At 34.0% G+C, this 20,904-nt stretch overlaps 1 protein-coding gene across 1 annotated transcript in view; it reads left to right on the top strand.

The window, feature by feature from the left end:
* GNAT3 (G protein subunit alpha transducin 3) overlaps positions 1–20,904 on the top strand; it is a 46,884-nt gene that overhangs the window by 17,815 nt on the left and 8,165 nt on the right. Inside the window, exons 3-5 of the mRNA XM_016217574.2 lie at positions 2,741–2,882; positions 11,080–11,237; positions 15,637–15,765. Coding sequence (XP_016073060.1) covers positions 2,741–2,882; positions 11,080–11,237; positions 15,637–15,765 — 429 coding nt within the window. The remainder of the gene's footprint in view (positions 1–2,740; positions 2,883–11,079; positions 11,238–15,636; positions 15,766–20,904) is intronic.

Genomic DNA, 20,904 nt, shown 5'->3' with positions numbered 1-20,904 from the left:
ATTTCTGACCTGAATTAATACAGTATCTTGCAAAGTAATTTCCACCCCCATCTTCTTCTTCCCATGGCACCACTCACACTGCCACAAACCAATCTCTCCAGAAATGATTGTATCTCTTGAACTGAACACTTTCCCCACCAAGATCGAGCTCCTTGTACTGGTACATAAGACACTTCAGAACTGAGCTCTTACTGTTTATCCTAATGTCCCATAATCTCCTTCCTACTGTCTGCTTCAGAAATACTGAATTTAGCCTGCCTGGTGTGGCTCAGCAGTTGAGCATCGACCTAGGCACCAAGAGGTCATGGTCCGATTCCCTGTCAGGGCACATGCCTGGGTTTTGGGCTCTGTACCCATCAGGGGGCATGCCGCAGGCAGCCGGTCAATGACTCTCTCATCATTGATGTTTCTATCTCCCTCTCCCTCTCCCTTCCTCTCTCTCTGAAACCAATAAAAATATATATTAAAAAAAAGAAATACTGAATTTATATAGTTGTATGGACTAGTACACTATGGAAGGCAGTATAGCTTTGTGGCTAGGATCATGGGCTCTAAAATCAGATTGCATTTGTTGCCCAGCTGTACCATGAACTAAGTTAAGGGTAGTTGCTTAATGTGTCTGACTACATTTCTTACCTGGAAAATGTAGGTGATGATTTTATCTACTTTAAAGGGCTTATTGCAAAAAAGAAATAAATAAAAAAATGAGAAGACAAATAAAGCACTTAAAACAGTGCCTAGAACATATTGAAAGCTTGAGTACTGTGAGCATTATATTTGGTCATAATGATTCTTCTGCCTAAGTTGTTCTCTTCTTCTTGATTATCCTGAAATAACTACTTATTCTTGAAATTCAGCTGATCATCACTGCTCCCAGGCAATCTACACTGATCCCTCACACCCATTCCCAATAAAATGTATCACTTTTTCATTTCTTGTTCATTGTACCTTGCAGACGTTGTTGCTATGCATTATCACATACAAAAATCAGATATGGTCTACCTTCCTATAAGCCTGTATTCTCTAATAGAACTTTCTGAGGTAATAGGGATGTTATATACCTGTTCTCTTCACCAAGGTAACTCCTAGCCACATGTAACTATTAAGCACTTAATTGGGGCTAGTGTGATTGAGGAATTAAATGTTTAATATCTTTTCATTTGAATTAATGTGTCTAGTGGCTACTGGATTGGAAAGTAGAGTTCTATATGTTTTGGGGGAAGAGGGACTTGTTTAATTTATTCACCCTTTTCAGTGCATAATGTAGTATGTTAGAGAAAAATGCCCAATAAAAGCTTATTAATTTGAACAGGAATCAACCTGCAGGAAGAGAGCTCTATTTCACAGAAATGCATTTATGAAGCTCCTAGAGAAATAAGCTGCTTAAAGTCCCACTATAGCTGGATTTTTTAAAGTTTTTGTCATTTTGCTTTGTGATAGATACTTCCTTTTCCAATGGCAAAAGGAAAGGGATCAGAGCTTGTGCCAGGAAGAAAATATAAATGCCCCGAAGTCAATTTGTATCTGGCATCTTGATTTAATAATTAAAATAACTTTCCAGTTTTGATTTTTGACTAAGAAGTGGAATTTCTTTAATAAACTTATTCCTGACATATCCATAAAAACATTTTACTGCATTTTTCTATAGCCTTTAATTGACTACTTAATTTACTTTAAGTTAATCATTTAATACAGCAAGATAAACATGACCATATTTATAGTACAAATACAGCAATTATTGGCAATAAAATATTAAAAATAAAGAATAGATAAGCATTGCCTCTACTCTTTTGACTGCAGAATCCTTGTATTTGAAGGTTTTAATATCTTGAGAGATATTGTGTTCTTTTTCCCCCTCTGCTAGAATCTTTATGTGAATGGATACAACACAAATCTTTAGTAACATGATATCCAAAATAATGCCTAATGAGCACAAAGCATTTCCAAAACAATAAGAAAAAAAACCTAAAAGAAATGATAACTCATTAAGCAATAAAGATGCAATAAAGTAATTAGCATATACAAATATTTTAACTTTTAACAGGTAAATCTATTCAAATCTATTCTAATTCTATTAGTTAAACTTTTGAATTCTAATTGAATGAGTGGAAGGAAAAGAAGAGTTCAGCAAAATTAAATGTCTGGGCATTTCAGCTGTGATCACTCAGTGGCACACACACATGGAAAGCTACAGCAATTTAACAGCCAGGAATTACCTACATTTTAAAAAGATGCCTTTGTTACTGCTATAAATAGAAAGTGGGCACTTGTGTTTTCTAGGGTGTCTTAAGTGAGAGGAAAAGACGTGAATTTCATACTAAATTACTTCTCTTCCTCTAGATATCACATTGTAAAACCTACACAATGTTTTAGAACTACTTATACAAGTTTGCCCTGGGAATCTGGAAATCTCTCTCTTGAAAAGAAAAAAAGCTTTCTAAGTAAAACGCTCACGATTTACCTATTTTTAATAGTGCTTTATCTAGAGCAAATCCTAAGTTCTCTTTATATTTAGCGTGAAGAGCTCAGAAAATAAATATTGTATTAAACCCAAATGATAATAAAAATCCAAAACCCATAAAATTGTTCAGATTTAGCATATACGTATGGACAAAGTTCTTCCTTTAAAAAATATATATACAGTAATTTTTTATTCAAGCAAATTATTATTAATGTGTTCTAATATTACAAAATAAATTAATTGTTGAACTCACAAAAGCTTTTCATGTTTAAATTACAGGATTATCCATAAGAATGGTTACAGTGAGCAAGAATGCATGGAGTTCAAAGCAGTAATTTACAGTAATACATTGCAGTCTATCCTAACTATTGTGAAAGCCATGACTACCCTTGGGATTGATTATGAAAATCCTGGAAGTGCAGTAAGTATGCTAATAATCACAGTGTTAGGTCCTACAATGGAGTTTGGGCAGTAAAACAGTAAAACTTAGTACATTTGTAGTACTAATCTATACCAAATATTTAATAATATGAAATATGAATTTTGGAAACATTAATTCTGTTTAGTGTAAGATTTCTTATTTTACTTTAAATGAAACTTTTCTTTTTGACTGTGTGCTATAACCTTATTCAACATTAGCTGTTCCTAAAACAGCTAATGTACTAGCCCAGCCTGTGTGGCTCAGCGGTTGAGAATTGACCTAGGATCCAGGAGATCCAGGTTCAATTCCCAGTCAGGGTACATGCCTGGGTAGCAGGCTCAATCCCTAGTGGGGGGGGGGTGTTGCAGGAGGCAGCAGATCAATGACTCTCTCATCACTGATGTTTCTATCTCTCTCTTTTTCCTTCTTCCTTCCTCTGTCTGAAATCAATAAAAATATTTTTTAAATAATAAAAAATAATAAAAATAAAAATAATATACTGTATTTAAAAAAATATTGCTTGTTTGTTAAATACAAAAGAGTTTATTCCATAAAATCAAACTGCAATATCTCTACATTTATTTTCTTAGTTAATTGTGAGACATTTCATGGAGACTTTATTTTTAATAAAAACACTGCAATTATTATTGTTCAGTGATGATTACAAAGACTATGTGGCATGGAAATGATTATTTTATAATGTTATTTTTTAAAGAATTCAAAATTATGTGATTAAATAAAATATTTCTATAATAAATATACTCAAGTAGTCATAGTTTTGTTAATAAGATAGCACCTAAGTAGTCTCATTTTTCTTCTATTTTATATTTGTAATAGAATTATCTTATGTTAAAATACATTTAAAACACATTTGCTTTATAACTGTTTACGTGCAAGCATATAAAACCACTTTAGTTGACAAATAAACATATAGTATTATCCAAAGAGCAATAGCTAGACACACCCACAAAAGGAGTAATTGTGTACAATTCATAGGAAGAACTCACCCATTTCCTGTTCCCCTCCAGGAGCAGCTGGTTGCATCCGGATCGGATGTCAATTGAACTGTTCCCAAAGTAATTCTTAGATACCTTGTTTTATAAAAATAAAAATACAGAAGAATAGTATAGTAAGCACAGAAAAAAAAGTGACATTTTTACTTTTCTCTCCCCCATTTTACCAGTAGTTTAGATTATGTAAATGACCATTGGAAGCCATTAGGATGAAAATTAAAATATCTCATGCTGCTAATTTTTTTCTTATTTTTTTTAAGCATAGTTGATAAACAACATTATATGAGGTTCGGGTGTACAACATAGTTATTCAACATGTATATACCTTATGAACTGATCATCGCAATTTATCTAGTAACCACCTGTCACTGTACAAAGTTAATTTGGTACTATGGGTCATATTCTCTATGTTGTACATTATATCCCCAAGATTTATTTATTTTATAACTGGAAGTTTGTACCTCTTACTGTCCTTCACCTTTTTTACTCCTCCCCACATGTAAGTGAAATCATAACCTATTTGTCTTTCTTGACTTGTTTTACTTAGCATAATACCCTCTAAGTTCATCCATATTGTTGCAAAGGGTAAGATTCCATTCTTTACTATACCTGAGTAATATTCCATTGTATGTGTGTGTGTGTGTGTGTGTGTGTGTGTTTATATTCATATGTGTGTATAAAAAACAACTGTTCATTCATTCTTCTATCTATGGACACTTACATTGCTTCCATGTTGTGGCTTATTGTGGATAATGCTGCAATTAACATAAGGGAGCACATATCTTTTCAAATTAGTGTTTTTCTTTTCTTCTGGATAGCTACCCAGAAGTGCAATTGCTGGATCATATAGTAGTTCTGTTTTTTAGTGCTTTTGAGGAGCCTCATGCTGCTAATTTGAAAAGAAATGGTAAATTCCATTTAGTTCTGCCACTTCCTGACAAAGAGCATGGAAATTTCCTTAGGGCAAATAGTTTGAAAGGCAGTCAGGAGTTCTGGTAGGAGCACCTTCATTTTTAGCTTTTATGCCACAGCTTGGCTCCAGTAAGTCACCTTCTTCTCGAGGTTATAATTTTTATCTCTCATGTAAAAGGGAAACTTGCAGGAGCTGAGCTGCAACATCCTTTCATTTTTTGTCACTCTGTGACTCAGTAATCATGGTTTTATTCAAGGGTAGTTTCATTTTCCCATGAATCCAGGATTTTGAACTTCCCCTTAAAAGACAGCCAGGCATAACCCCTTTTCTAAAAGATGTGAAAACATAAGAGTCACAAAGGTTTAGCCATTTGGCTTCCCTTAAACGGCTAGAGTTTAGAGCAAAACCCACTTCTGGCTTCTATTAGAGTACTCCCTCCAATGCAAGGTATTTTGTAAAAATACTTGTAATTATTTCTTTCTTCTAAGCAGTAATAATTCCTGAAACAGGTGTTCTTTCTGATTCCATTTGAGAATAATTTAATGTTTTAATTTAAATGTGTAATATTCCATATATTTGCATCACTGAAGTTCAAAACCACAACCTTGCCTATTGGTGCTTATTTAAATAGATGGTGTGCTTCTTATAGCCAGCCCAGTGTTTGCAAATACGTGATCCTAGTAATCACTAAAGACCTAAAATCTGTTGGTTAAGAGCCTTAATGATCTGGCATTCAGGTGAAATGAAGATAAGAGACTCTACATTGCTGCCATTATACTCACTAAAAAATAACAAGAAATGTAATTTATTGAAACAGTCCATTGAATGGAAAAAACATTAATTTAAGCAGCACAAGCAATTGGTACAACTTTCTAGGAGTACCACTGTTTTCAAATATCAAACATCACCATTGTCAGGCACTGCATAGCTCATATTTTTATTTAAACTAACATAAACAATAGCAGTTTCAATCACAATCTTTAGTATTTGATTTTAAGATTAATATATTTTCTATATCTGACTTAAACTATGTATTCAACAGATCAATTGTTAAACATTTTACCAATGTGTAGCATTCAGAGACCTGATTTCCTAAGGGTTTCTACTTAACTTTTGACTTGTTTATTTATGCCAGGTTATATATTCTTACATAACCATTGTACATTAGCACACAAATTGCCATTGAAAGAGGGAAAGAGTCTAAACAGAAAATTTACATGAGCTTTTCGGTCACCAGTCTATAAATTTAGACAAGTTACTTAATGTCTATAATTTCAGTTTCTTTATCCACAAAATGTTAGCGCTTTTCTCACTGAATTACAATTATTGCAGAATGAAGAAGAAATATAAGAAACCCATTTAAACACAAAGTATTGCAGAATGTAAGCTCCCAGAAAATAGTAAGTTTTATTCCTTTTCAGTAATCACGTTGAATGTAGGCAAATTAAAATTTGTTATTGAAGCCTGCACATATAACATTATTTGAAAAGAATATTTTTCATTAAACTATTGCTTACATGACAGACATCTGTCTGGACACTAGGGATATACTGAGAAATGGGCAGTAAACAAGATGGAAATAGTTTTTGCCCTCAAAAGAAGAAAGATGATATTGAACAATTACCAAGTGCCAGCTATCTCAGAAGTGTGGCACAGTTGGATGTCGAGCTAGTTCTTCCTCAGTCTTTGAAAGAATCACTGAGAAAGGGAATACTATCACTAGTAGGGGTTGGGGAGAACTAATTAGTTTTGTTTCGGAAATGTGGAGTTTGTGTAAGTTCTGTGAGATCTCTAAGCAGTTAAAAATGTGCATTTGAAGTTCAAAAGAGATATTTGGGTAGAAATCTAAATCTTGGTGTTATTGGCATACCATTACACTGTGGCCTATGATTTACACTGAGGAAGTGGGTGGGATGGCAGAGGGAAAGTGCTTAGAATGAGAAGGGCACTAAGGAGAATAAAAACATAGGCAAAAGTACTGAAAAACTCCAACATTTTCTGGTGCTTTGAGAAGAACAGGAAGCCTTGGAAGAGAGGGTGGGATAATAAGAGGAAAACCAGGAGTGCGTGGAATCGCAGAATTCAAAACAGGTTGCCCAAGGACAGGTTATATACATTGAAAGTTCAAGAATGACATGCTGTAAACGTAAAAGAGTCTATTGGTTTTGATAATGTACAGATCGCTGGGAATATAATGAGAGGTGCCTGGAGAGTTTTGGATACAGAATGCCTTGAAGTGTTTTGAGAAATGAGAAGAGGATATGGAAACAGTTTAAAGACAACTTCTGGAGCTACAGCTGACAAGTGGGAGAGGGATGAGACCTGTAATTGAAAAAGAGCTTGGTTTTACTTGCTTTGGTTTAATATTTAATAGACTAAGTTCAGGAATATAGAGTTTGTAAAGAGAGTAAAGCTGGGAAACAAGAGGGGGCATAATAAAGGCATTTAGTAAGTTTCTATTTACCCTTTCTGAATATTATTATATTCTACTTTAGAACCTCTAAAACATCCACTAGACCAACATAAAAGAATGCTAAAAGTTATAACACTTTGACCACACAATCTGGTTGTTTTTTTGTGTGACCATATTTGGCATGGCATCCTACAAAGTGAACCCTACAATCTGAGCCAAAAAACATTGATTCCTGAAGATGTTCTATTCCACAAGTTCTGTGATCAAATAAGTCTGGGATACATACACACTATTACAACTTCTTGGAAATTTGCAAACAATATTAGTGTTCAAAGCCTCTAAAAATCTAAAGCAACAAACCTGACATTTTTAAACTTGCATTTCCCCAAATTACTAAGTAATGATATCCATCCTTCCTTTAATAGATATTTTTTGCAATCTTTGGAAATGAGTATAAGGTTCAGAATGAGTTTCATGAAGTTCTAGGACCACCTGAGGTCCCTAGTATTGATGAGGAAGTTCTGGGTAAACTGTAGAAAAAATATATATTTTGCTTTCTAAACAACAATCCCAGAACCATGCAACCTTAAATGCGCATTCTAGAACTGCCATAATTTCCATTCTTTTCCAAATAAATTATAAGGAAATATAATTTCTTCAGGATGCCACTCATCCCCCCTTAGAGCTATAGGAAAAAAATGTGGGAAATTACTGGAGCTCCCTTAAAGTTCCTCTACAACATATAGGTCTGAGATAATTAGTGTATTTTTTAATCGATTCATTCATTCAACAATATTTCAGAGACAAGTACTATGTATTAGGTTCTGTTCTTAGTCTTAAAGATGTAGAAATGAACAAAATAATAAAATCTCTGTCTTTAAGTGCTTAAAGTCTAATATAAAAGATGCAAAATAAAGACATATGCACTACATAAGTATTAATAAGTACTGTGAAAAAAATCAAGGATGGTAAAGGGCTAGAGAGAAAGGAAAGAATGGGAGAAAGAGATGGCATCCTTGATGGAGTAGTATTTGGGAAGAGACCTGAATGAAGCAGGAAGTGAGCAACAGGGAAGACATGAAGGGGCTCTGAAATGAGATCTTGATGAGTTCAAGGAAGAGTAAGGGGTCCTGTGGTTCTTGAGGAGATGGGGAAAGAAGAGAAGGAAAGGGAAGTAGAGGGAGGCAGAGAAAGAGAGACAGAGAGAAGGGTGAAAAGAAAGACATGGGTCAAAAATGTAGAGCTTTGTGAGAAAAATAAGAGATTTGGATTTTGTTTTGAGTTTTATGAGAAGGTACTGGAGTTTTTAAAATATGGGAGTAAGATAAGCAGTAGGAGTTCAGTTTTCAATCAATTTGTCTGTTATATAGAAGACAAGTTACCATACCTGTTAATTTTGTTACATATTTTATTTTATTATTTTTTTTTAAATATATCTTTATTGATTTCAGAGAGAGGAAAGGAGAGGGAGAGAGAGAGAAACATCAATGATGAGAGAGTCATTGATCAGCTGCAGCCCACAACCCGGGCATGTGCCCTGATCGGGAATCGAACCCCGATAGCCTGGATCCTAGGTTGATGCTCAACTGCTGAGCCACGCCCGGCCAGGCTTGTTACATATTTTAAAAATCCAAATTTGTTTGGTGGACACAATACCTTAAAAACATGAATGCTGATTCTTTAGATTATCACATCAGCCCTTTAATAACTGAAGAAGAGCTTCAAGAATAGAAATACAGTATGTTCGATAAGATATTACCTATCGTTTAAAAAAACACACCTGTATATTTCCAGAGATTCCCAACTCACGCCTCACATTTGAGTCACTTGAGAGATTCTTTAAAATAACTTTGCAGAAACTGACACCCAGAGACTCTGAATTATTTTGTTTGTGTTGAGGTCCTGGTATCAGTATTTTTAAGAAGTGCCCCACAGGCTTATAATGTGCAGCCTGGTTTGAAAATCACCACCAGCAACTTCAGTTATGAATGCAATAAAATGAAAAATAAAAATCTCAAAAGACAAAAGACAAACTGATAGGATCACTTGCTCTCAGGGGAGGTACTGGGAATGACGTGGTGATCAAAAAAGACTTTGTGATATTTAAATGTTCAAGGTGATACTATGTTCGTGATATCCATACAAAGTATATTTAAATTAAAAATGGAAAATTTTAAAGAGAAAGGAAGAGTTTATTAGCTTGGTTTGTAAAGGTATGCTAACAAGGCATGTAGTTTTTTCTCTGTAGAGACAAAACTGTTTGAGCAACTGTTTTATTGCATCATTTCTCCTAAATGGCAGTTTAATGGTGGAAAGAGGCAAATAAGATGATGCCAGCAAAAGTGACTGGGTCAAATTTCACTGGTTTTGCAGTTCTCTGTCACATCCAACTAATCAGAAAGAAGAATTTAAAACTTACCCTGTGCTGATGCAAGAGAATGAGGCCAAGCCTTTAATTTGGGCCACTTAAATTTTTGGCTTAATGGTCATTTGATAGGTTGGTTTGGCAATAAAATCTCACTGTGAAGAAAGACAGAAATAAGGTTTGTAATCTTAAGAGAGCCCCTCTTTAACACTGAGAAACATACCTTTAGCTTCTAATGCAAAGAGCATATTTTTAATAAAACAGTGAAATAAACTTGGCATTGATTTGAAATAGTAATAAATTAAATTGTTTCAGAAAACCAGCAGGTTTTTATTGGACATAGTCCTGACATTGCACAAAATATATTTGGGTTTGACTCTTCTTCTGATGCTTATTGTCTTTATTGGTTTGTCAAATTAATCACCTACTTTTAGATTCTTCATTTGTAAAACGGGAAAAAATATAACGTCTATGAGACTGCTATGAGGATTGTGTGAGAAATTTTGTGTGCTAACTGTCTTGGAAGTATAATCATATGTGCAGCAAAGAGCACAAGCTTTGGAGTCTGACAACCAGAATGTGAGCCCAGACTTCATTTGCCTGGTTTATAATGGTCAATAATTATTCTGAAATTCAAATTCTTATTCTTAAAAATGTTTTGGTCACAAAACAGATTTGACAATTAGTTTAGATAAACTGTGGACTATATTATTTACTCATTGTACTTTTATTTATTTCTGTTCTTGTCAGCTCCAAATATTCCATCAGGACTAACACAATGCTTGCTTTCTTTTTTATTTTCCTTTTCCCTTCTCTTTTTTTTTTTTTTTTTTTTTTTCCATCTTCTGGTCTCTGACCTATTAATTTGCCCCAAAGGTATGCAATTAACAACAGTTCATGGATATTCAAAACTTTGAGTGGATCAAAATGTTTACCACTATTTATATGATTGCAAAGAGGTACATGATGACAAATAATATTGTATATCAATCTTTAAGTACAATTTTAGAATATTGAGTTTTATTTTCCGTTTTTTGCTCTAATTCTTACTTGGCATTTTTGTTTCCTAGAAACAAAAAATATGGCCATGATCAAGGGAAGACTATGTACCAATTTAGATCAGATCCATTACCCTTTCATGATCATTTTTACCATCTGAGAATTGAATGGACTCACACCAAAGTAAAAGAAGTTATTTCTTTTCACATCATATTCAAAAGTTAGTGACATATACCAAAACATTCTGTTTTTTATTACAATATTTAAATATATTCATTTTTGCAATGGAGAACTCTTTTGGGTATCAGTTAGTGATTATAAGGAACTTTATTTTTATTAACCTTAAGATATATTGAATAGATGTTCAGTGGAATTATTACCTAAAGAAATAATATAAAATCATCCAATTGCAATGCTCTATTAAAAAAAAAAAAAGACTATGTGATTTCAAATAATCACACAGTTTTATTCTTTTTATAAAAACATTGCTATAGGAAGACCAAGGACAACTTTATGCAATGGCAAATACCCTAGAAGATGGGGCAATGACGCCTGAACTGGCTGAGGTAATAAAACGACTGTGGAGAGACCCGGGAATTCAGGCCTGCTTTGAAAGGTCATCTGAGTACCAGCTCAGCGACTCAGCAGCTTAGTAAGTGAATACATTTTGAGAGCAATTGTAGTTGAAATATTTAAAATTAAGAATAATAACTGTATACTCTGCAAAAAAGATCAAAATGATTTAAGTGGGATGTAAGAAAATATAACCAGGGAAACATTTCAAATAACTAATTTTGAAACTACTTTCCTGAGGAGATCCATATGTTTTAAATATGTTCTCTAAATTTAAAAGAATTAATCATTTTGCACCGTGCTCAACATAAACACAGAATGGTGACATGCACACTAGGATTGGGGCTATTCATTTCATCTCTATGCATGTTACTGAAGTCATGTTCTAAAGTAATCTTATTATTGACACGTGCTTGGGGTTCCTTTGATTCAAGGAACATGATACAGAGTTCTAAAAAAAAGTAATGTATTGATAGCCACAACATTTGTACACTGTGGAATTATTTTTGAGTCTCAAGAAAGATTATATAATTTTCACAGCTATCATCCAGTTAGCAATTATCAGTCACAAGGGAATTAGGAAGTTGTGACACTATATATAATTTCATTATCAAAATGATTTTAAGTTTCCATTTCAGTAAGTGGTTCTTATCTTTTCCCATGGTCATATGCCTACAAGCATATGTATACATGTATGTAAATATAGTTTCATTACATATTCTATATTTCTGTCCATGCATATGAATGTGTAAAGAGATATAAACACAGTCCTTTCCATGAGCCCCAAACAGAACATGCCATCAGTACTTCAAACAAACAAACAAAACCAAAACACAATAATGTGAAAGTGAAACAAATGAAAGATTCTTTGAGGACAGAACAATAAAACTTGCATAATACTTCAGATTTTTAATCATGATGGGTAGAAGGGTTATGGAGAGAAAACAAACCATATAAATTCTAGGAAAAAGTAACAGTCTTCTGTGATTATTCATTCATGTTAATTTTAAATTCCAAGCCCAATGGGTACATTGCCCTTGATCAGCTTTTGCCTCAGTGATAGAGATTGGGTATCATCCTGTGATTATATAAACTTAAATAACTGTTTTTATAAGTGTTCCAGTACCCAGTCACACTTTAATACTAATAGCATTGTCTGTAGTATAGAAAACATTGCTTTTGTATATAAATCATTGATAAAAGCAGTCACAATTAATAAGAAATTGAAATATGGAATATTTTCATTAAAAATTGGTTAGCAAAGTTCTGAAAAGGGAGAAAGAAAAACTTAGATAAATTAGATAGATAGACAGATGCTGTTTTAGATATACATTATTGTTTAACATGATTTTCCTTTAAAATGCTGTAAGAAATGTATTTACAATTATATTATCATGTTTACCAAATTCTTTGCTCTTATATAGCAAAATAATATTTACATATTGTAGTCAAAATGGGCAGATAAAATGACATTTTGTTGTATTCCCTAGACTTTTTAATCTTTAGTTTTAGTTTTTTTCTTTGTTTTGATACATAAAATGCATTTACACTGGGAATATCACAGTATAGATTCATATTAAGAGCAGTTTATCTGTTCTTCAAGTTAAACACATGTACACAATATCTATTTGCACCCATCTTGTGAATGTTACCCATATTGTAATGGTTTTTAACTACCCAGATTGGTTTTCATGGCAGTAGAATAACAACAGAAAAGTTGATTCCACCCACCACTACCCACCCCCATGTCTAAAAATGACATTTTATTTTACATAAAATCAAGAAAATTAAAAATTAATGTTTTGTTCTTATGGGTCCTTAAAAGAAAGATTAAGTAAAAGCTTGCTAAGGAAAATAGATGAATGGTTATTGTTTGTTCCAAAAATTAACAGTTGATTTTTCCAAAATACTGAATGACATTCACATTTTAAAACTAGTAAATGTAATATCGGATCAGTACCAGATTCATGTCTATTTCATATGCATTATACAAAGCAACGGTCTCTTTCTTTTCTTTTCCTTCCTTCCTTTCTCTTCCTCTCTCTTCCTCCTCTTTCTTCTCTTTTCTTTCCCCCTCTCTTTTCTTTCTTCCTTCCTTTCTTCCTCTCCTTCTTTCCTTTCCTCTTTCCCTCCTTCCCTCCCTCCTCCCTCCCTCCTTCTCTCCCTCCCTCCCTCCCTCTCTCCCTCTCTCCCTCCCTCTCTCCCTCTCTCCCTCCCTCCCTCTTTCTGTCATTCTTTGGTGAAAGTGAGATATTTGTTATTCTCTCAAATGTAGATACCCTTGAAGATGAAGCTAACAGAGTTCAAAGCAGTGTAAGGAAAAAGAATGTTGTCTGTTGGCAACATAGCACCTCCCCCACTATCACTACTAGCAAAATGAAGGGAAAGCATCATGACAGTGGCAACCAGGAGAAAGATTTTAATTTGATACTTGATGGTTTACTCATTGGGGCTATCTAGTGTGCTATTCAAATTCCATGTCCTTTAAGATTTAACATAGAATTGACCAGGAAAAATAGTATTTTTACATGATTAGAAAGAGAATCAGATATTTTAGGTGATTTGAGTTATATATATTTAGGGCCTCTGGTTTGGTTTAAGTTTTAGCCCACGGGCTTTAGCACCCAAATCCTATATTTGTTTATAAAAACAAACATTTTAAATGCAAATCTGTCACTCTGTTAAGGCTTCTGCTTTGCTTGAAATGATTTATATATACAAATAAAAGTACATTAAAATGTGTCTTTACCAAAGCATTCATTTACCTATTATTAAAACAAATTTTATATCTATCATGGCAGGTATGTTTTTGTTTTGTTTCATTTTGGTTTTGCTCCTGCATGAACCAATCGACCAATCATTTGCCTACCACCTAGGTCAACTTTCTTTGTACGGAATTCACAAAGGAACTTGACTCACAAAATATAAAATAGATAAGTTAGAAAAATCTTCCAATACTTTCTTCTGAAATATTTATATCTTTATTTCTCTCTCTTTTTTAAGATAAACTTTATTAGAAGGAAATAGGGTAATATATTTTTACATTATTACATATATGTGTTTCTGATATGTGATGGTCTATTTGTCCTTAGCCAAAAGTATTACCTGTTCTAAGTTTATTTCAGCTTAAAAGGAGAAAGAGCCTTCAAGAATAAATTATCTACATCACTATTGAATTTATTTTTTAATGAACGATAAAATAGCTTTGCTTTTTTAAGGCACTGTGCTAGATGCTAAGGCATAAACAGCTCTTCAATTTAGTCCTAGGAAAATTCAACTTTTAAATAACTAACATTCAAATGGATTCTACTTCTCAAATTCTATGTGAATGGATATAAGCCCATCATGATCTTTCTATTTAAGCTATATGTGTAAACTTGGTTCAATATAATGACCAATTTTGTCACAAAAACCTTATCAATCTATTACTATCTCTATTTAACATTTTCCCTGAAATAGCCATAATGCTAAACTACTAAAGCCTTTGTATTAAAAGTCTAAAACAGTGATTTTTGACTGTTTTTAAAGCAATAAAACACTGTATTTAGTCTAAAGACATTATCTGGTTTCAAGGATGAAGCTAAGAGCAGTTTCCTTCCTCTTACCTAACAGACTTCTTACAGAGCACACAGCTTAATCAGACTTATTCCTGCCTCTCATCACTCCTAGATCCTGTGGGCAGAAAGAGAGCAGAATTCATCCTGGTAACAGCAGTGTTTTTAAATATGGCCTCTGGGGAAGAGTGGGACACGCTGATGCGCCGATGGAAGAGTAGACGAAGTGGGAGTGGGTACAAGGTATAGGTTCAGTTTTCTGTCCCCAGGAATGCCTGCCTGCTCAGGGGTGTGTCAGCAATTTTATAAATTAGTTCCAGTGTGAACCAACAAGAAGGTCAACAGTTTCTTATTTTATTGAACTAACCTGGATATAATCACAGCACTTAATGAAATTTGTTCAGAGTCCTAAACTAGACAATCCATGGAGAATAACATAACAACTCTCAAATTATGATTTAAAACCAATCACTTTTAAAATTTAAAGTGCTTAAATACAAATTACAATATTTTGAGACTAGTCGAGTGATCACTAGACTAGCGCTCATCTTTACAGGGTAGCATTTTTGGATGATGTAAGTCTAATAAAGAGAACTTTTCTCTCAAATGTCTATCTTTCACCAGCGAATATATCACATAAAACTCATAAAATGCAAGCTAAAGCAGAATTTATCTATCTACTTTTAAAAGAGGCCCCCACCTCCACAGGTCAGTTGTGCATCACACTCAGTGCTCTGCAGCACTCCAACCACCAAACTCTTGTAATTCTGAAAAGCAGAATTTGAAAATCACCAGTCTGGAATTTTATAATTTTAATGGACTCTAAACCAAAAAAAAAAAAAAAAAAAAAAGTCATTTGTACTGAATCCTGGTATCTTCAAATGCAAAGTTAAAAACATATGTGGTATTTTATTTTCTTATTAGCTACCTTAATGATTTGGACAGAATAACAGCTCCTGCATATGTCCCAAATGAGCAAGATGTTCTACATACTCGAGTGAAAACAACTGGAATCATTGAAACTCAATTCTCCTTCAAAGACCTGCATTTCAGGTATAAGCAAATATCTTTTCTAATAATCAATGGAAAAATGTGTCATGCTCAATATTTCTGCACAGAGAAAAGCTCTATCACATGTTCAAGTGCAGTGAGTCCTTGGGAATGCTCGCTAGGCTTAGTTTACTTTCAGTACCACTGACCTTTATTGCCCTTCTGTAGCCTTGCACATGAACCCTCGTCCTAGCCCCATCCTTCCCTCCAAGAGCAGCTGGGAGCTAGATTTTATTTTCCTCATACTTGAAACTGATATTTCACTTAAAAAAAAAGAAATATATTTAAATAACATTTAAGCAACAGGTGTTAGAGGTCCTATTTCCTTTGCCTTCCAAATCTCCCTTTTGCTTGAAATATTCTTATGAATTTGTTTCCTTAATTTTAAAATGCAAACAATTGAGAAGAGACTTATTTGACTATGATGCTATTTACTGGAATATCGAGGCCTACTTTATAAGTATGGTTTGGTTATGAAAATGAGTCCATTATTTTCATTGTCATTGCATTATCAAGACCTTCCTAAAAATTCTATTGCAAAATTACCCATTTATTATTGCAAGAAATAAAAACCCATATTATAGCCTGGCTGGGTGTGACTCAGCGGTTGAGCATCGATCTAGGATCCAGGTGATCGGGGTTCGATTCCCGGTCAGGGCACATGCCCAGATTGTGGGCTCGACCCCCAGTTGAGGGCATGCAGGAGGCAGCCAATCAATGATGACTCTCTCATCATTGATGTTTCCATCTCTCTCTCCCTCTCCTTTCCTCTCTCTGAAATCAATAAAGATATATATTTTTAAAAATCCATATTGTAGTCCAGCCGGTGTTGCTCAGTGGTTGAACGTTGACCCATGAACCTGTAGGTCATGGTTGGATTCCCTGTCAGGGCACATGCCGGGGCTCCATCCCCAGTAAGGGGCATGCAAGAGACAGCTGATCAATGATTCTCATCATTGATGTTTCTCTCTCTCACTCTCCCTTCCTCTCTCTGAAATCAATAAAAACATATTTAAATTTTAAAAAATTAAATCCATACTGTAGTGTTAGAAAGTGACCCTTGACACTTAAGCACCTCTTCCTATCAATTGTGGAAAAAAGATGGACTATTAAATATTAAAACCAGGTCCTATATGTATCCTTGAGTAATGAAAAAAGTCAGCAAAGTATAATTAATAAAGTCATTCATGCATGTAATAATAAAAATACTTTTTAAAAGTAGAAAAACTAGAAAAAAAGATGACATGAATTATTTGTATCAATTTGTGAGGAAAAATTCATTTTAGTGGGAAAACGTTTTAAGGTTTTAAGTATTAAAATTGGTAATACATAATATCTAATTACAATAGTTATTACATAGATGGCCAGGATATTTTATAAGTTAATATGGAAGAAAGCTCTTCAAAATATATCCCTAAATTTCAAGCCCACAAATAGTTAATTTTCTGAAAGATGAGTGAAAGATCAAACTAGGGTAAAAGGGTTGCAAAGACTGGGATCTACATCCCCTGTTGTCAACATTAGCAAGTTTGTCTTCAGTCTTGTCATCACTCTGGTGAATTTCCTTTTTGGCAACTACTTTCTCCAGTCTCCTGATCTTTGATCCAGTTTCTGGAGTTTTCCTTTGGGAGCTCAAGTCCAATTGCTTCTCTCCTCTGCCTCCCCTAAGCCTATCAAAGCATTTTTGGCACACTTGCCTTTTCTTTCTTACTCTCCTTTCTCTCTCCAAATTTCTCACTGAAGCACAGACCAGGAGCTAGGTGTAGGCCTGGAGTCTAGTCCTTCTAAATTTCCAACCCCAGGTTCTCCACTAATTAGTAGAACTTGCTGAGGAACAAAGGTACCTTTTCTTTACTTGTCTAATGAGTTTGTTGTAAAGTCCTAGCAGAAAGCTATAAGTTGATGTTAGCATAATTTACATTAGCTAGTAGAATCTCCCAGACCCCAGACTGTCTGGATCACAAGCCAGTTTTGAACATTAATGTCACATATTGAACAACTAGAAGCTCACAACCCTAGTCATTCTCAGAAACCCTGGTCAGTTAGTATCTTCTCAGAAATAGGCACCATCATAAATTATAATTTTATAAATAGCTGTTCCTCAAACATTCAAGCCATAGAGCCTTTGTACTTGCAGTTCTCTTTGTCTAAAATGCTCTGACCTTGGATCTCTGCAAGGACTGGCTCCTTCTTAAGTCTTCTAATTAAATGCCATCTCCTCAGGGAGCCTTGACCATCCTATCTATTAATCATCCTTGCATATCCCTGTCACTACCACACCCACCAGTGTGTTGGTAAAGATATAAGAGCAAGCTCTCAGGGACAGGGGGAGGGGAAATGATAATTTGTGGCCCTTGATTATTTCCTTGGTGTAAGTACCCTGACAATGACCAATTTCAACCTACCAACATGATGTCACTAGTGTAAAGTTAGGAAGAAATGCAAAGAAACAGTTTTTACTAGCTGTGCCAATGTGAGCCTGTGTCATTACACCATTGATATAATATACTATTTTTTCTCTTTTTAAAAACTTACAAATATATGAAATTGTTTATTAGTTTGCTCTTTTTGTTTCTGTTTCTGCCTCATATGCTCTGAGCTCTAGGAGGCCAAAGGCCGTGTCTGTTTACAGCTCTATCGTCTGTGGTTATTGGCATGGCTAGCACAGAGTAAGCATACAGTCAATTCCTGCTCGATGAATAAAATGCACTATTTCAAACACTCTATGTATACTATCTTTATACTCTCACTGTAACATAATGAACCGGGCTTGCTATCCTTATATAGAATAAAGAATTAAGAAATGGGAGCTAAAATTAGGTGAAAGATTTCCCCAAGATCATACATAGAAGTTCTACATATATGATTAGGATGCACAGATTTCTAATTTCAAAGACCACACTTCTTACACTGCGTATCACTGACAGGCTAGGGGTAAATTGGGGTGGAAACCGTTCTTTTTTTATAATATATATGCTTCTTCTAATGTTGTTGGTCATTCATAATTCTCTTCAGAGAGAAGAGGGAAAGGGGAATAAAATTAAATGACAGCCTGTTGGGGAAATATCTTTGAGTTGGCAGGTGTCTACGGGACTTCACAAGTCTGTGCTTCTAAAACCAAGGGGTACATGATGATTGCCTATGAACACACAAAACCTCAGAAATCATGTTCATTTCCTGGAACATCTATTTCACTCAGTTCTAAATATAAATATTCATAAATCTGTAAAACAAATATTCAGAGTAGAATACATTTGCATTAATCTTTAAAAAAAAACACAGTATTTTAAAGATATATTTTCCTCACAATAGGCCTTTTTAGGTTAGACCTCTAGGCCTTTATTGGTGCATGATTATTTTTTTGTCCTTTTATAGTCCTGTGGTCAATTTTTGTGCACATCTTAAGTCATATAGGTATATGTTCTCTCATGCTACTTTCATATACTGCTGGCCCTTATGGGGAATGAGAAAGGTTTTGCTAATTCTTTACTACAGTATCAATGCCAAAATGTAAACTGTTTACAAAGTAGATTGTGAAGCCCAGTTAGCACTTATTTTGGCATAGCAACTTCTGCACTACACAACTACTAACTCCTTGCCATCCACTGAAACTAGTTTGGAGTTCTTTTCTTTGCTTAATAGGTTTTGCTTTCTCTATGACTCAAGAGGGTAAGCTAGTAAAGGCATCTTCTATGAGGGAGAGAATGCAGGAAATTTCTCTACAAAATATTTTAAATGAAATTTTTTAAATATTTAATTTTTACTGTAAAATACTAAAGAACACAATCATATGTTCTTTAATGGAATTCTTTAAAAATCACATAAATATATATGTAAGTTGAGTCACAGCAAATGAGATCTATTAATCTCTTAATAAATTATCACAGTTAAATCACCTTTTTTTTTTTTAGAAGTGCTGAATACGATTATCTAAAAGCATACAGGCTTTTGTAGTGTAAAATTTTGTAGTATTTCAAAATAGGAAATATAAAGATAATGTACATTCCAAGTTAATTTCAGAATGTGCCCAGGTATTAAAATACAGTGCATTAGCATTGATTTGTATTCACATAGTGTAAATCATCATATCACTATTTAAAACTAAATACTTAATTTACATATTAAATTAGAGAACTCTAGAATTTTAAACAGGAACTTCAAAATGAAAAATTATCTCTGCCAATGTACTATATCATCTTCATGTATCACCTAATTTAGTGGAAATTACCTTAGAGTTCTTATCAAACCAGAAAGACAACTGTCGAACTGCTAAAATTAATTATCTTTACAGATGATAAAGTACTATGTAAACAGAAAATTCAATGCAAATGTGAGACCTTTTATTGTTGTAAAATAATTCTGCAGGACAAAAAATTTACAGATTTACCAGAATTTATTAAACAGGCATAGAGAAATTATTTTCCATGATTAAAAAACAGAATTGGAGAGTATTATGCTAAGCAAAATAAGCCAGTCAGAGAAAAACAAGTACCACATGATCTCACTCATATGTGGAATATAATGAACAAAATAAACTGATGAACAAAACAGATCCAGAGACATAGAAACATGGAACAGACTGAGGGATCTCAGAGGGAAGGCGGGGGTGGGTGGGTGGGGAGAGATTAATCAAAGAACTTATATGCATAACCCATGGACACAGACAATAGTGTGGGGAAGGCCTGGGAGTGGGGCAGATGGGGGATGGAGGGGATCAATGGGGGAAAAGGGGGACATCTGTAATACTTTCAACAATAAAGATAAATTTTTAAAAAAGAACATAAAACTATATGGGAGCCAACAAAAGAGGTAAACAAATAGTACAACATGGAGCTTTAGATTTTGTAAATTTAACATAATTATTTTCAACATTTGAATGGATTTGATATAAAATAAATTATAATTTTCCTGAATTTGAAGTTGAATCATGTGCACTGTGCTCATTTCAGTAGGGGTAGGGTCATCTTGGCTCAGGAGTGAGTCTGGTGTCTACCTCAGCAGCTATATCTCAACTTAGCTTTGTAATTCTCTATTCCATCTCATAGAGCAATAACTAACTTATGCTATCTACTTGATTCCGGTATATTTATGGTTAATACTATCAAAACATAAAGCTATATAACATAATATATAATTTATTCT

The sequence above is a fragment of the Miniopterus natalensis genome, chromosome 10 (assembly GCF_054644295.1).
Source record: "Miniopterus natalensis isolate mMinNat1 chromosome 10, mMinNat1.hap1, whole genome shotgun sequence".
Classification (NCBI taxonomy): Eukaryota; Metazoa; Chordata; class Mammalia; order Chiroptera; family Miniopteridae; genus Miniopterus; species Miniopterus natalensis.
Note: the sequence above shows the minus strand (reverse complement) of the source record. Positions and strands in the feature narration are given on the sequence as shown.